A 17,069-nucleotide genomic window follows, 5' to 3' on the forward strand; every position below is an offset into this window, starting at 1 on the left:
CAGTTTGCCAACAGGGAAACTAATTAGCGGAGGATATACATCGCATGGGGTTACCTACAGGGAACCACCGCATGCGGAGCACCTACCCCAGAACAGGGCTTTTAGTTCGCACGTGTACTGGGCAGGCAGCGTGTCTCTCCGAGAACTTGACTGCCACAGGGCTCGGAGGAAGTCAACCAGGGAACATAGTTTGTGAACACTACTGGGAGTTAATGGCGCACGTCTTCAGCTCAGAGGAGGTGAAATGCGCTATGTGCAAGCGATACACCTGGCCGGCTATCCCGGGCTTATCCACTTGTATTGCGTGCCTCTACCCGGGACGAAACTGGTTCCACCCGGAGGAAAATGTCTGTTAGAGAGGCACCCCTGGCCAGGGCCCAGGAGGCCACAACACCCCTGGTAGAATGGGCTCGTAGCCCTACCGGGGGCGGCACATCCTGGGCGTGATATGCCATAGCTATGGCGTCAATGAGCCAGTGGGCGATCCTCTGCTTGGAGACAGTGCTTCCTTTCCGCTGTGCACCAAAGCAGACAAAGAGCTGCTCAGAGATCCTAAAGCTCTGCGTGCGATCCAAATAGATGTGTAAAGTGCGCACTGGACACAGCAACATCAGGGCTGGGTCTGCCTCCTCCTGGGGCAGCGCTCGCAGGTTCACCACCTGGTCCCTAAAAGGGGTTGTGGGAACCTTGGGCACATTGCCCGGTCGGGGTCTCAAGATCACGTGAGAGTAGCCCGGACCGAACTCCAGGCACGTTTCGCTGACAGAGAACGCTTGCAGGTCTCCTACCCTCTTGATGGAGGTCAGCGCAGTCAGGAGGGCAGTTTTCAAGGAGAGTGCCATAAGCTCAGCTGACTGCAAAGGCTCAAAGGGGGCTCTCTGTAGACCCTGAAGGACTACAGAGAGGTCCCATGAGGGAACGAGGCACAGTCTGGAGGGGTTCAGCCTCCTGGCGACTCTCAGGAACCTGATGATCAGGTCGTGCTTCCCTAAGGACTTACCTTCAACTGCGTCGTGGTGAGCTGCTCTAGTGGCTACGTACACCTTCAAGGTGGAAGGGGACAGCCGCCCTTCCAGCCTCTCCTGCAGGAAGGAAAGCACCGATCCGACTGCGCATCTCTGGGGGTCTTCAGAGCAAATCGACTTACGAAAGCAAGCCGCGACCGCAACGTTGCCATGGTCAGCGTCGAACGCTGTCTCCGTGTGGGTCATGGCCAGACACGAAAGACAGCGATCATGACCATCTGAAGTTGAGAGGTAATGACCGCAACCAGGAATCTTTAAAAAGATTCTTTAAAAAGACGTTCCGTGTGTGCCGCTCTTTTAGAGAAATATACTCTTTTAGGAAAATATACTCTCTTTTTTCTGCCGAAGTGCCCAGGGGTGTTCTCTGCAGTGCACCAGTGCAGAGGAGGGAGAAGCTACTGAAATGCTCTGTCAGATCCAGCAGAGGTGAATGAACAGTCAGCTCAGTAAACATCGGCTCCGAAGAGAAAATCTGAATGAGTGGTTGCACGCCAGCTCCTTTTATACCCGTATGTCCGGGGGAGTGGCATGCAAATACCACTCGCCAATTTTCATTGGCCTTTTATCAAAGACCAGAGGTGTCTCGGGCTCCCAAGAGTGACCCCTAGTGTCACAACATCGACACAACATCGAGTGAGTGACAGATAGGAAACTTTTGATTTTATAAATAATTTTTTTTATAACTATTCTATGCACTTTATTTTTAAATGGAATGCACTAATTTAACAGCCAGGGCCTTGTAGGGCTTTACTGGTTGCTTAGATCAGTGTTACTATCAGAAATAATTGGTAATTATTTCTTTAGTTATTAATTTATATTTAAATTAATTAATTGAATCTAACTCATTAAAACCTCATATGGGGCTCCAGTAAATGTAGTGTGCTACGTTTAGGAGCGGGTTTGATTTAGCAATAATTAATAATTATCAAAGATAATTATTAATTATTAAAATCAATAGAACATTGATGAGAATCAATGTTAGCTTTTTTAATCCTTTAAATCAACAATTATCAAAGATAATCACCAAACATTAACATCTATGATACATTAATTAAAATTAACACTAGCTTATTGATCCTTCAAAATCAACAATCATCAAAGAAAATTATCAATTATCAAAAATCAATAGAATATTAATAAGGATTAACATTGATGGGGCACCACCCTGGAATCAGGGAGTAATAACCAGATAGTATAACAGTCTCAATATTAGATTGATTTCTTAGGAAAATCGACATCCGAAGAATATCGATTTTCGGGAAAAAAACAATGAAGAAGGCTTGAATCCGAGCACTGACATCCCGTCAGCATGACACAGGTGTATGCAAAACAAACCAAAACACTTCTCTTTGTAATATAACAAAGTTTATTTATGCAGTAATATCAATTAATAATTAATACAATGCAGTCAATAAACTTCCGACTTACAACTACAAACTAAACAGTGATATGATTAGATATGGAAATCAAAATAATCCTGTAACGCATGAGGGTGTGTGTGTGAGAGTGTGTGTGTGTGTGTGTGTGTGTGTGTTAGTACGAGAGAGGGAGAGAATTAAGTGATGGCCCCAAAGCCGATTTCGCGATCGTGGGAGAGAAAGCAGCTGTTAGTTTATCACTCAGAGACACGGTGGATGGCTCATAAACCGTCCGGCGGTCTTTGATTCTTTAATGGATAAACTCAGTTTGCCGGTCTCACCCGCGATGGCGGAAATGCACAACAGTCCAATGTGGTTGGACTACAATACAGCAAATAAAATTTGTGATATTTAATACCCTGAGTATTAACAATGAGCGGACATGGCGGTCCGTAAACTGTACAAGCAATAACCTTGATACACAAGAATAACACACTATAATATTCTATCTCTGCCTAGACGTAAACCTCTTACTTGAATCGCATGAGGATGCAGAATGTGTGTTCATCCGTCCTTTAACTCAGACTCGGTTCCTCGAGGCTCGGATGATGACGGGAGGCTGTTTCCTCGCTCTGTCGGCGGGCGGTACGGCTGCTGATTCTCGGCGGGCTGGCGGAGAAATCAGCGACGTCGACTTGATTGAAGATGGAAGAGAAATCTTTTATCTCTTCACTTCTGCAGGCAAACGGATGACGATGCGGATTGCTCGGCAGTCTCCTTCAGATCCGTTAGAGTGTTCGGTGGAACACAGAGTAATCTCAACTCGTCCAGCAAGATGGAGATTGTATGGCCACAGTTTCAATTCGGACGTTACTTCCTTGTGCCACAAGGCTGCGCCTGAGAGCAGCGATGAGCTGTGTCTACACACGGCGAGCAAAGTTGTTGGAAGCAAATCCCGGAAGCATTTCAGAGGTATTTCTACTCCTGATGATGTCATGGTTGAGGTGCGTTCTGTCGTGTGCCTCATCCAATAGGAGTTGAGAGTTCGATCCTTTAGTGAGCAAGGCTTCATGGGATTTGTAGTCTGTTTTGGACTCCCTTTGTTTGATTTTGGCGCGGTTTTTATCAGTAAGATTTATGACTTATGTGGGGGCCTGAGTTAGGTTTTACGACTGTGTTAGGCCTGCCTTTGTCTTCTATCTGAATACATGAGGCCCAACAGCCTCGTTTTCCAATAATGATTGATCTTAGCGGTTAAGAGCATTTTCTACCAGCGATTTTACGAACGTTCGTTATTTTTTACGTGCGTTTGCCAAAACTGCGCTTAACATGAACGTGCAAGGACACGGTTTAAGTGCTACTAAAGAGAGTCTTTGTCCGTGAGACAGTGCTAAAAATGTGACTGTAGTGCTGCTCATCATTGCAACTGCATTATATTTGTGCGTAACTTTAAAAACGTTTGTAATTGACCTTGCTGGAAATATTGAAAAATATTTTCTTAAATTAACAACTTAATTCACCATATAATTGCATTTTGTTTTGCAGAACGATATATTTATTTTACATAATCACTGCTTCGTTCATCAGATGTGCATTTTAATATTTCGTTTTCAAAATTGGCTCTGTGGGTCGAGATTAAAGCTTCCAGGATCAGTGAAAACAGTGGAGACCCTGTGTATGGTCCTGCTAATGACAACAAGCATTCATTGAATATAATGAGGTTCACTGTGTTATTGCAGAGCGCAAAATAAGGAAACGCATGGAAGCTGCCCTTTAGGGACATTCACCAATCAAAGGGAGATCTGCTCTTTACTCCCAAAAGTGATAATGGTAACAGCAGTGCTACACAACATGTGCAGTACTACACAACACATGGTGTTGAGAGCGCCCTTAGGTGTCAGAGAGGAAGAGGAGACGAGGATGAGGAGCTAATATACTGTATGGACGATTTTCATGCATGGCAGCATGTTACTGACTTTTTTCCTTCTCTCTCTGATTGTAACTTTTACAGTTCTCTGCAACAGTCATGCCACCACTTTGTTGTTACCAACTAGTCCACAAATAACTTTGTTTACTTATTAATGTATCTGTTCATCCAATATTGACTAACCATTTTCTGCATTTATTATTGTTATTATTATTATTATTATTATTATTAGCCTTGTCGTTATAAAATAAAATAAAACGTATTATAAAATAAAACGTATTTATACTGATATTGAATAACCATAAAGTGTAGCTATAGGTATTTAAATTGTATTAGGTGTAATTTCGCGATTGTCCTGCAGGTGTCTGCATAAGTCTGTGTCTTTACGATGCTCTTAGTGCTGTACGATTACTCCGGAGCACTCGTTAATCTACAAGCATTTTCAAGTACTACTTATGTTACGATCCTTTTGGGAAACGGGCCGCAAAACTAAGATGAATCGTAAGATGTATTCTACGATTTACTTAGGCTTATGATGCTTCTGGGAAACGAGGACCAGGAATGTTCTTTTCAATAATAACATGGTGCTGTCAGGTTTATCTGCCTAGTTTCACCATCTTGTGGACTTGAAGTTTTATTGATTTAATATTGTTAAAGATTGCTAACTATAATTTGATTACATTTTGTTATAAAATTAAAATGCGTAATTATAATATATATATATATATATATATATATATGTATACAGTATATATGCTAAAATATTTTTTGAGTGTAGGGTGAAAGTTCTACCTGTCAATCGGCTTTGAAGGGAGATACTGTGCAATCGGACAATTTGAAAAGCACATACATACATTACTTTTTCAGTGTAGGTACCTGATATCAACATGTAGTCTATAAGAAGAACCCCCATCTGAAGCTTAATTAATACATTCCATAAAAATAACTGAGAATTTCCATAATGTTTGTGCTTGGTTAAATGCAAGTCTAATTATGTCTGAAAGGGTGCACAGGTCCCGGGTCTGTTTAAAATTATGTGTAATACCAGAGTTGATCCGAGAAGACCCGGCCATGATCAGACAGCGCTGATGATGATGTTTGTGTTGTAACTTGCAACATTGTAAAATTAGGATGAGAAAGTGTGGGCCGGGAAATAAGGTGAAAAACGGAGCGGAGGCACAACGAGCTGAGTGATGTCAGAGCGGAGTTAAGGCACATGATAGCAACTTAGCAATGCTAACGTTAGCAGCCGTGGCAATGAACTAGCAATCGTTATTATAGTTCAAAAGGGCAAAAAGTTGAAGTTATCTTATACGAGATACAAAAAAAAACGCAAAGCTGATTCTAAACAAGTCACGTTTGTCATCCGTCACTGTGACAGCAAGTGGACTTTTGAAGCTGAAATAATGAGTGGATTAGCTTTGCTGTTTCAATCAGCAAGAGAGGAATCACAGAAAACCTGGATGTATTTTACCAACTTTCTTGGCAAGGAGGATGGATATGTGTCACGGCCAGGCACAGGGGAGAGGGCTACTAACGTTACATTAGGTAAGACACAAAGTTTTGTTTTCACAACTTGTAAATTAACTTGTTAATAGCAATCAGCTGTGAAATTGGTGTCGATCGGGTCTGTGTCTCCCGTCCAGGTCTGGGTCCCAGCTTTCAAATAATAGATGGTACATTTCCGGGTCTCTTTGGGTTCGGGCACAAATTTTTGGACCCGTGAAGACCTCTAGTTTTTACCCACATGGAATGTCTCCCTCCATTTTTTTACCTGCTACTATTGGTGCCAAAAGTGGATTAATGAAAAAAAAAAAAAAAAAAAAAGGTATCATTAATATTCATAAACTCATTACCATAGCTATTCTTACCTGTTAAAATTGTACTTCTAGATATTGATTATAGTATTTTTACTAGTTAAAATCACATTTAAGATCAGTAATTCTATTTTCACCAGTTGCAAAGGCTATTTTAGATATCAAGCCAATAATTGTTACTAGAGCTCCCTTTACTGATATCAATAATTACATTGTTACTAGTAAAATGTTAATTCTTGATATCAACAACTGAATTACAACTAGTGAAAATGGTAATTTTTGATATCAGTAATTGAATTTCAACTTGTTACATTTGGTATTTCTGATATCTGGAAGTGGATTTCAGATATCATTAATTTGGAATGTATTTAATGATATCTAACAAGACTTTCTTACTAGTAACAATTACATTACAGATATCAGAAATTAAAACTGCCACTAATGAAATCTGAATTACTGATTTCAAAAATTTGCATTTTTATTAGTTGGAATTCAAATGTTGTTACAAAAAAATGGCCATTTCCACTAGTAGAAATTACATTCTTGATATAAATTTTTACTAGTAAGAAAATAATTGTTGATATGTGAAATTGGAATTTCAACTAGTGAGAAACTAATTTTTAATATCAATAATTGCATTTTAAATAAGAGTGAATGACATATCAGTGTGAAACTTTACTAGTGAAAATTCAATTATAGATATCAAAAATTGAAGTTGAAATCCCATTTTTGATATCAAGAATGTGATTTCCACGAAAGATTGTCATTTTTTTATATCAAGAATTCATGTTTTTACTAGTGGAAATGTAATTACTGATATCAACAATTACCATTTCCACTAGTGAATATTACATTCTTGATATCAAGAATTAGAATTCTAACTAGTGAAAATCTAATTGTTGATATCAACAATTCATATACTGCGAATGAGTAAAAGCTAAAACAGCTTACCATAAGAACCTGGGGTTAAGTGGCTTGCTCAGGGGTGGAATGGTGACTGTTCACAGCTCATTCGGGGATTGAGCCAGCAAACTTCCAGTTACCAGACCCTAAGCCATACACCACACCACCTCAAAATAAAAAAAACATTTTGGCATCTAAAGTAAATGAATTTATCCACTGTACAGCTGCATAATACTTTGTAAATACTATAGTGTGAATACAACTTTGAGTCAGATTAACAAAGTAAGCATAAATGGAATTACTACATTTTTGTGCCATCTGAAAATTAACTCCATTGTTATTGCTTTCGAACCAACATGATTTTAAGGGGAAAACTCCTGGCTTGTATGAAACTCCTGGCTGGTATGAAAAACATCACGGTGAATCTATAAGTGCTTTCAGTAAATGGTATTCAGTAAAGAGGATAACAGCAAAGCTACTGTTTGATCCATACTCTCATCTGCAAAGATCATCTAAATGTCAGGTCAAATAGTGAATTAAACTATTGTTCCTTTCCATGAAAGAAAATAAATGAGTTCCCTATTGACATAGGGTATTTCAAAGAAACATGAAGGCGTTGGCTTCATGATAACAATCTTCCTAAGAGACAAAAGCAGTTGGGTTGATTCCAGTCATGTTTAACAAGTATTCTTAAAGTTACTAGCAGGCAGTAATCCAATAACATCACCTTTTGGTTAGCAAGTCTTCACATTGAGATGCAATGTGACTATGCTAACAATGATGGCAGAGCCTTAACATGCAGCTAACATGCTAAACCTCTGCTGTTCTTTTAGTCTAACTAACTCACAAAGACAACATCCTAATGACCAAATCACATCTTGTATAACAGAGGCTGTGTCTGAAACCTAAGGCAGCTGCCTTGCTGCCTAATTGTCCAGTTAGTCAATGACTTCACAGGCAGCATTTTGTGTATGAAGGTACCTCTTAAGAACACTGACTGCCTATACTGTAATGTAATTTCTAATGATTTAGAACAAACTTAAAGGAATTTTCCTGGTTCAATATAAGTTAAGCTCAATCGACAGCGCTTGTGGCGTAATGCGTAACCACAATGCGTAACCACAAAACAAACCAAAAATAGTCTGTCCTTTTCTTTAAAAAAGCAAATATCAAAGTAACATTGAAGCACTTACAATGGAAGTGAATGGCGGCAATTTTACAGAAATACAATTGGCTATAACTTTACACAGAAAAGCTTAGGAAGCGATTGTATTATCACGTTAACATGCATATTGTTTACATCTTGTGGCTATACTTTTGTATACAGTATTAATAGTATTTAAATGTTAACAAATTGGCCCCATTCATTTCCACTGTAAGTGCCTCACTGCAACCCAGATTTGTGCTTTTGTTTTCAAAAAAGGAGGGGCAAGTCAAAATTTATCTTTGTGGTAATCAATATTACGCCACAAATTTTGTCGATTGAGCTTAACTTGTATTTAGTTAAGCTCAATGTAATATTCCTTTATGTGAGCTTTAGAGCTAAACAAGCAAATATTTAGAGACTCAAATGCTCAAGTCATAAGTTGGAAAATGTAAGTATGGGCAGGGGTGGGCTGAGCCCACCCAAACGTGAGTTTTGCCCACTCAATCAAACGTAGCATTAAATAAAATATAGATTTTTTTACGCAATTTTTAAGCAATTTGGGGGCAGGCTATGTGTTGCAAACATTGAGGGTGGGCTGTAGACCGCCCCAGCCAATCACAAAATAGCACCACAAATTTGTATTTTTCTTTTTTTGTCATTTGCCGAAAGCAAATGCTGCAAACCAGAGAGACAGAGACATCACGCGAGCGAGAACAGTAATACGAGATATTTTTGTGCAATGCATAGGTTTTTAGTGCCCGTAAAGAAGCCTGGTGGTGTCTCTAGCAGTGACTATGTGGCTTTTGTTAATGTACCACAGGCACCCTTTTCCTGCTCATCAAATATCTCACTCTCCCTCCACCTCAGCTCCCCAAAATCACACCGAAGGTGTTCGCAAAATACTGGACCTGAATTGTAAAGCACCATATCCGGCAATATTAGTTGATGGTACTTTTCGCAGTAGTGGCATTGGCTGGATACAGTGTTTTGCAGAACGCGTGCTTCTGTTGCCCCTGTTGTACGTTTGGTGTCACTGAGAGATGCTGTCTTCACCTTGCATCTTACATCTCTTTTATTTACATCTTTTTACAGTGCTGTGATAGTTTGTGGTTTTTTGTAATTATGCTTTAATTTACTCTGTTTTTGCCATGAAAATAATCTTTGGTGCTGACATGGCATTACTTTCCATCTGTCCATCAAATATTTTTTATGTGGATTTTGTAGTTACTGCATTTTCACATCATTTTCTCAGAATTTTAGCATATAAGCCAAACTCGTCTCATAGTCTAAAAGACCTGATTTCAGTCATAACTCAATTTTGCATTTTGCCTTTGAAGGGCAGTATAATTGCTAATTACATTTCTATTTAACCAATTAATAAGAAAAATCAAAGAGAAATAATCATCGTTTAATATATAATTACTTCTTTAAGCAGTTCGCACCTTTGTTCAAATTTTAGGTTCTTAATCTTATTTATTTATTGATCTCCCCATTTAATATATTTACTTCCACTCCATCCTCGTATTCTTCCTTGATATTATTTCTCTCCACTCCATCCTTGCATTTGTGTGTACTCTGATTTGTCCTTGTAATTTGCTTTAAGGCTGGAAGTCCATTGCTGTATTTTATTTCTTAATAATGAAGGTTGTATACCAATAATAAGGTTGTCAGGACCCACTTCAATCTTATTATTATGTATAACGTTAATCTGTTTATTTATTTCAATAGGTTATTTTTTAAAATGGGGGATAAGTGTAAAATATAAGTGTAATGGGTCTTATGATCTTAACAATTACGCCATGTTACGCCAATTACAGACATGAAAATAAGTTGGATGAGCATTCACAATTGCCCACCTATGAAAACTCCCAGCCCACCCAAGCATAGCTGGCAGGAGCCGGGACTGATCTTAGTACACAGGCTATTAAGCAAACATTGGATTCGGATGTGCCTTGTTGCCTTACTACCTCTGTATACTATCTGTGAAGGCAAAAATGTTCAGCTTTCAGACACAGCCAGAATGGAAGACATTTCATGAGGCCACACAGATAAAACACACACTAAGCTAGACAAAGCAATATGGATGATACAAACCTCAAAAAATGTTGTCCTATATTTTCTTTTAAATAAAGCTAAAACTGTAAAAGTAATAGTTACTTAAAAAAAAAAAAAAAAAAACTTTCCATACTTGAAAGGGTCAGTACACATACTATAGAATGTATCTGCATACATATTCCTGCAGAGATGAGACATTGTTTTTGTATTGTTTTTTTGTTAATGAGCTTAATATGGGTTTCATTCAAGAAAACAATATCAATTATCATACAGAAGGAAAAAGCAGTCAGATGTAAATTTCCCACTCAGGAACAAACATGCTGAAAACCAAATATGAATGGACTACTGTATATGGCATGTTGTGTTGTTTTATTGATATGTTTCACAATACTTAGATATCGAATTGAGCAGTTGCGTGTGAAAAGATCTAATTTATAAAATAACATACACCCTATCGATGATAAGAATGCATATACACCCTAACAATGATAAGAAAACATCAGATTATTTCTTTGATTGAGGTCATTCACTGTGGTCTATTCTTTAAGTACTGCTGTCACGAAGTACTGAGCGATTTGTATACAGGCAAGATAATTTAAGTATACATTTAATTGGGTGTAACCGCTGAACAATACTAACTTTTGTGATTGGACAAAATTTGACAGCTTGTATTAGCAACTGTATTAGATTAATCCAGTAGCAATGTAATGCACCACACCTAAATTGATTCACCTTATCATGTCATATGCGACCAGGGCTTGGACAGCAGGACACTCCAGTTTTACCAGACAGACTGATGCTTACTGTGTGCATGTGTAAATGCCTCTATATTTAGAAGTTTAATAACGATAATGGTGTTTTTAACATTAACTGTACTCCTCTAAGTGCTGGGAATTAGAGCTATTAGTGGGGTGTGTTGTAATTTTAATCCTTAATAGTTGAAACATAAACTTTAAATTACAGCAATTTTATTTTTGGTTTTGGTCACAAAATGAAAAACTTCACAATATGTGTACATGATGATCTTGAATAGAGCTATACCCAAAAATTCAGAACTGTGGGTCTTAGTATCACATTACCTCAGATAAAATCAATCTCCATATGTCCCCAATCTATATTGCTTCCATCTCAAGAAAAACATCAGCTCGTCATCTGTATTGAGTCTCTCCTCGTGCATTTACAATGCAGTATAACTGAAAAATTAGGCTGAAAACATTTTGATCACTGTAATGAAAAAAAAAAAGTTTTATGAGGCCACACATACAGATGTAACACACACCGTAAGCCAAACAATGTAATGTAAACAATCAGCCGCTGCGTTGTTCGGCATAATGCAGCCATTTAGACCACTATTAGTTCAAACAAAGATTTCTGAAACCACTTCCCCGTAACCTGGTGCACATTTCATGTGAGAGTTGAGTTACATTTTATAAAATAGAAAAAGAAAATCTGTGCAAAATAAATACATGCCAGAGGAATTACAATATATACATTTAAAGCTATCATTTATCCCAAAGAAATGCATAGTAAGGAAAACTAAACAAATAACTATGGAAGTAATATATATCTATCCTGTCCTCTTGTTAGGAAAATACAGCATTTGTACCACTTATTGCATTTGGTAAAATACAGAAATCGACACAAAGGAGTTCAATCAAACTTCAGATTTTCCTCTTTCAAACACTTGGTCAATGTAAGCAAATCATCTTTGAAACATTTCAGAATTTGGATTGAATCCAGTTCTGTTTTCTTTGGTGTTCTGAAGCTACATTTAATTTTCGAATTACCTGGTGGCTCCAGCAACATTTTTGATGCACTCCTTATCAAGTGCTGCTTTTGGAGAGGTTTTTGACTCACATTCTCATGACTGTTCTGAAGGTTTGGTTCTACAACCAAACAGAATCTTAACTTAAGGTAACAGAGCTCATTCTTGATAAAATTACCTTGTGATACAATCAGTAGTAGTCACTTAAAGAGGAGTAAAATTGCCCATAAGCTCTTGAAAATTGTACATGCCACCTCAAGTGTACAAGGGAAAAAAAAGGCACATTAAAAAGTAGTGATGTCATAAATAATGACCTCAAAGTATGCAGATAAACAAAACAAACAAAGAAACGTGTCAAAAGAATGTCTCAACTGGCAGATGAGCTAAGTACTCATCAATTAGCTGGTTTTGTGACCACATGAGCCATACCGGCAGCAGGTTTGGTCATGTTGTACCTGATGAACTGCCAAAACTCAGATTAACCAACACACCCAAATCCTAATTAGTATCATCAACAGAGCTCCTGATAGCCCTCCCGCAGCACTGTCAGAACAACGAGACTGGGCGCTTCTAGTTCTGGTGTCTTTTCATGTGGAGGGCCAGGTGGTCCGATCGGGAGAAGCAACGGCTACATACGGCACACTGGAAAGGTTTGGCCCCCGTGTGCTTCCTGAAGTGGCGTGTTAGCTCATCAGAACGGGCAAAACGCCAGTCGCACCCCTCCCATGAGCACTTGTATGGCTTTTCGCCTGCAATAAAACACAGGCCAATACGGTTTGAGGCGAGGACACTATCTCTGCAAACATTAAGCTTCTCATACATGAGAACCACAGACAAGCGCAATACCGAAACAACAAGGTATGACACATCAGAGCGGAGAGAGATGTTTGACATTTAAAATGGCCTTTGTGGTACATTGGTTTTAACTTTTAATACTCAAAAGAGATTCACAGAGCAGTAAGAGTAAACACGCATCAAAAGTCTTACCTGTGTGTGTCCGTAAATGGGCCTTTAAATGTGAGGACTTGGTATAGACCTTCTTACATCCTGCATAAGAATGAAATAAATGTTAGTAGATATCACAACCTTTTCCCTCTTAGTCAAAGTCCATCCTATAGACTGGTAACTGTCAGTTTGACATGTTTGAACATATCGTGTCATAATACTGTAAGAGGTAAAGGAGGAGGTTGGAACGGGCTGAACAATCAACATAAACTTTTCATGCATAAATGAACTTAAACAAACATAAACATACACACAGCGGCCGTGTGTGCGCGTGCGTGCGTGCGTGCGTGCGTGCGTGTCTCTCTCTCTTGAACTGCCGCCTCCGGCTCATCTTTATCCCTCTCCCGGCTGATTAGACCGATTCAGGGCTGGGCGTGTGTCCTCACGGCCCGGCCCCGCCCTCCTCCTTGTCACAAATATCTAGTCAACCATCTTAAATCATCTAAATAGTATGATATAGGCAGTCATATGGACTGTCTGAACTTTCAGAGCAAAACCTGTGGACACCTTCTAAATCCTTAAGTGTTATGTCAAATTAAGTATATAACCTAATACTAAAGTGTCAGAACATACTTAACTGAACCCCACTAAGCAGGGCAACAATTTTGTAATGCCCATCAAATCTATCTGGCTCACCTGGTACATCACAGTGATGTATCCTTCTTTTGTCTAGATCAGGATTGTTCCTGCGGTTGTATTGGACAGAAGTAGTTGGCCCTGGACCTTGGGTAGGACCTGCCATTTTAGAGGCAATGCTGGCAGCATAGGATGGAGGTGGCGACAAGTTCTGTATGAGTTCTTTCCTTCTGTCTGGGCTACCTGGTTCTGAGTTAGGAGGGGAGGGTGGTAGATAAGCAACCCTTTTCGGAGGATACTGGGCGGGTAGGGAATGTCCGCTACTGTCCATATTACAAAGGGATCTCTCTGCAATATGACTAGATGGTGGTTGAATGCTGTTATATGTCGACATTGGAGGGTATTCGGCATTGGGGGAATCTGTGCAAGAGTGGGCTCCAGGCACATTTGGGTCGAGTTCAGAATTCAACAGCTGAAACAATGGAATGTCTGGGAATTCGAGGGATTGAATCTCGTGCTTGACATAAACATTGCTACCCGTTTCTGCAGCTGGGCTGTAGAGGTTCAGATACTCTGGGTGGGTCACGGCAGGTGAGACAGCACCGTGGCAACTGGAGTAATTGAAAGACGAATGAAGAGGTTCCGTCTTTATCTGTGGCACTGCAGACCTCACGGGCCTGCACATGCCAGTCCGTAAGTAGGTGACGTCAGGTAAGAAAACATTCATGTTTATGCTGTATGGCGTGCCTTGGTCCATCGTCAGAGGATTGTCTTGACAAAACTTCTTATGGTCTGTCATTGTATGAAACTGAGGCTGCAGGTATCCATCCATGTCTAGTCTGATCTGAGGAATATAAAAAAATTCGGTTTTCAATCACAACAAAAACAACTGTCATAAAATACCTGAAAGTAAACAAGTTCACTAAGCTAGTGCTTGGAATTGTTGCATAAATCCTTTAAGCTTCCAGGAACGATGCATAAATTCCCAGAGAAATACAAGACAAGTTGGCATGAATGCAACTTAAACCTGACTCTTTTCACACTTTCTAAATGTAGCACTGTAACTGCGATCAACTCAAATAGATGCAGTAGACTTCCTTAAATTCTTCTCATATTCAGTGTAAGCAACTCAAGACAAGTGTGAATCTCTAAATGCACATGCTTGTTATTAAGCTCTCCACTCACACACTGTGCCATCCATAAACTAAGAAATATTCCATCTGAATGTATAGCCTACAGCAACTGCTCTGCTTTTATGGAGTTTTCAGATTAAGGTCAGTGCAGAGTTCAGCACAGTTCATCCAACATGTCCTGTTTGGATGAAGGAAACATTTCAATTAATTAATTCTGTTAAGACCAATCCAGTCACAAAACCCTAATACTGAAATGAAAACCATTAGCATATAGCCCATGTATACACACATCTCAGCTTATACGCCTTTATAACGTATTTGAACACTATAATTAAATGTAGGCTGTAGAGCAAACATGTTTTAGATCAAACGCATTAATAATACGCGCATTTCTGAAAGCATGGCACGCAGCACTGCTACAAATGTAACATGCAGTTTATAGAGTTACTCTACCAGAATCTGATGCTTTGATGGGGTGTCATTAAATCCACTGTAATCGTCCTTTCTCAATGCCTCGCGCTCAGTTCGTATAGGTGTATTATTGCAGCCGTGGATCCCGCACAACAAAGCGTTGCTCATAAATGCATGTCCTCAGCTAAAATAAACGGGAGATCACGTCATTCAATATCCCACAAATGAGAACCACACGACAGACAGCTAGTGATGTCAAGCGCTTCAAGCATTTGACAAGACAAATTACGCAACTGCCTCGTTTCAATGTCCCAAAACGGGGCGGGGCTTTATCATCATACATTTAATAAGTCACTTAAACAGGTTTTTAGGAGCTACAATAGTTTTACAATAATAAAAAATAAAAAAAAAGAAGAAAAAGCATGTGCATACAAATAAAATAAATTATGACTAAGCATAATTTATTTGTATGACTTGAAAAAAAAAAAGACATCTAAAATTAAGTCCAAATTTTAGTTTATTAATGGAATTCTTTCTCATTTTTAATATTTTATATTATAACACTGTTTCCCCAAGAAGTCTGCAAAGTAATCAGGTCACATAATCTACAATGCTAAAACGGTCCTCTTGTAATAACTGATAACATCCTCAATCCTGTGAATACAGTATGTAAAGGAATGGGTTAATTCACATAGGCCTATATGCCTCTCTCTCTCTCTCTCTCTCTCTCTCTCTCTCTCTCTCTCTCTCTCTCTCTCTCTCTCTCTCTCTCTCTCCCTTGAGCCATATGTGCTGGTATGCAAAAATGCTTGACTGCACTGCAGCTGCCTGTGTGGATTGTATGTTCTATGCCAACATGCTAAAAGAAGTGTCAAAGTAGGCAAAATTGCTGCCAGGGACAAATATCAGGAATGTTGTGATTAAAACAGCACCAGATCTTACAAGATCATGCTATTTTCAATGCCTCCCATTGTGATCTTCACAATTAATGACAATTTTGTTGACAAATTTGTGTCAACATGATTCATGAGAACAGGTATGCTGTAAAAATGTAAAAATGTAAAAATATAGTTACAAAATATGGAAGCCTAACAGGCTTATTTGCCTGACTATCTCTAACTGATTACAGCAGGATGGTTCTATGTCTTAGTTAACCTTGAATTTCTATCCATCAAAATATAACTGATTAGTGTAAATGTGCCTGAAATTCAGGTTCATTTTACTCTGAAAGGAAATCGATGTTACAATAAATAATGGCAAATTAATTGTGATGTTAAAATAAAGGCCGTTCCCATCATTCATTTGTGAGCCTGCATTGTTTTGATTCACAGAAGCTTTTGAAAACCAAACACAGGCATATTTGCTTGACATTCATAATTTTCAGAAAAACAAAGACACACGTCAGACAGGTTTAGAGATTTGTTCTGGGATCGAACAAACCACTGAAACTAAAACAATGTGGGAGCCACTGATGCTATTCTTTGTATAGTGAAATGACAGATGACGTAGATATGCCAAGTTTTCATTTTCAATATTTTTTCTTGGTTCACACTGGCAAATCATGCAGAAAAGACTGTTGTATAAAATACTTTAATGTTAAAGATTTGGTTGATGTAGAATTGTGCTGCACTGTAGAGCAGAGGAAGTTTTAATTTAAAGGGATAGTTCACCCCAGAATGAAAATTCTCTCATCATTTACTCACTCTCATGCCATCCCAGATGCGACTGACTTTCTTTCTTCTGCTGAACACAAACAAAAATTTTTAGAAGAATATCTCAGCTCTGTAGATCCATACAATGCAAGTGAATGATGACCAGAATTCCAAAAGCTCCAAAAAGGAGATAAAGTCAGCATAAAATTAATCCATCAGACTCCAGTGGTTTAATCAATGTCTTCTGAAGCGATCCAGTTGGTTTTGGGTAAGAATAGATCAAAATATAACTAAT

At 38.8% G+C, this 17,069-nt stretch overlaps 1 protein-coding gene across 1 annotated transcript; it reads right to left on the reverse strand.

Annotated features, from left to right (window-relative positions):
- Positions 1-10,557: 10,557 nt before the first annotated feature.
- LOC127446811 (Krueppel-like factor 5) lies at positions 10,558-15,383 on the reverse strand. The gene is made up of 4 exons (XM_051708053.1): positions 15,165-15,383; positions 13,639-14,422; positions 12,985-13,044; positions 10,558-12,746 (listed from the first exon to the last, which is right to left on the reverse strand). Exons 1-4 carry the CDS (start codon positions 15,288-15,290, stop codon positions 12,568-12,570), a joined length of 1,149 nt encoding a protein of 382 aa, XP_051564013.1. The 5' UTR covers positions 15,291-15,383; the 3' UTR covers positions 10,558-12,567.
- Positions 15,384-17,069: the final 1,686 nt, after the last annotated feature.

Source organism: Myxocyprinus asiaticus, chromosome 10, assembly GCF_019703515.2.
Source record: "Myxocyprinus asiaticus isolate MX2 ecotype Aquarium Trade chromosome 10, UBuf_Myxa_2, whole genome shotgun sequence".
NCBI classification, from domain to species: domain Eukaryota; kingdom Metazoa; phylum Chordata; class Actinopteri; order Cypriniformes; family Catostomidae; genus Myxocyprinus; species Myxocyprinus asiaticus.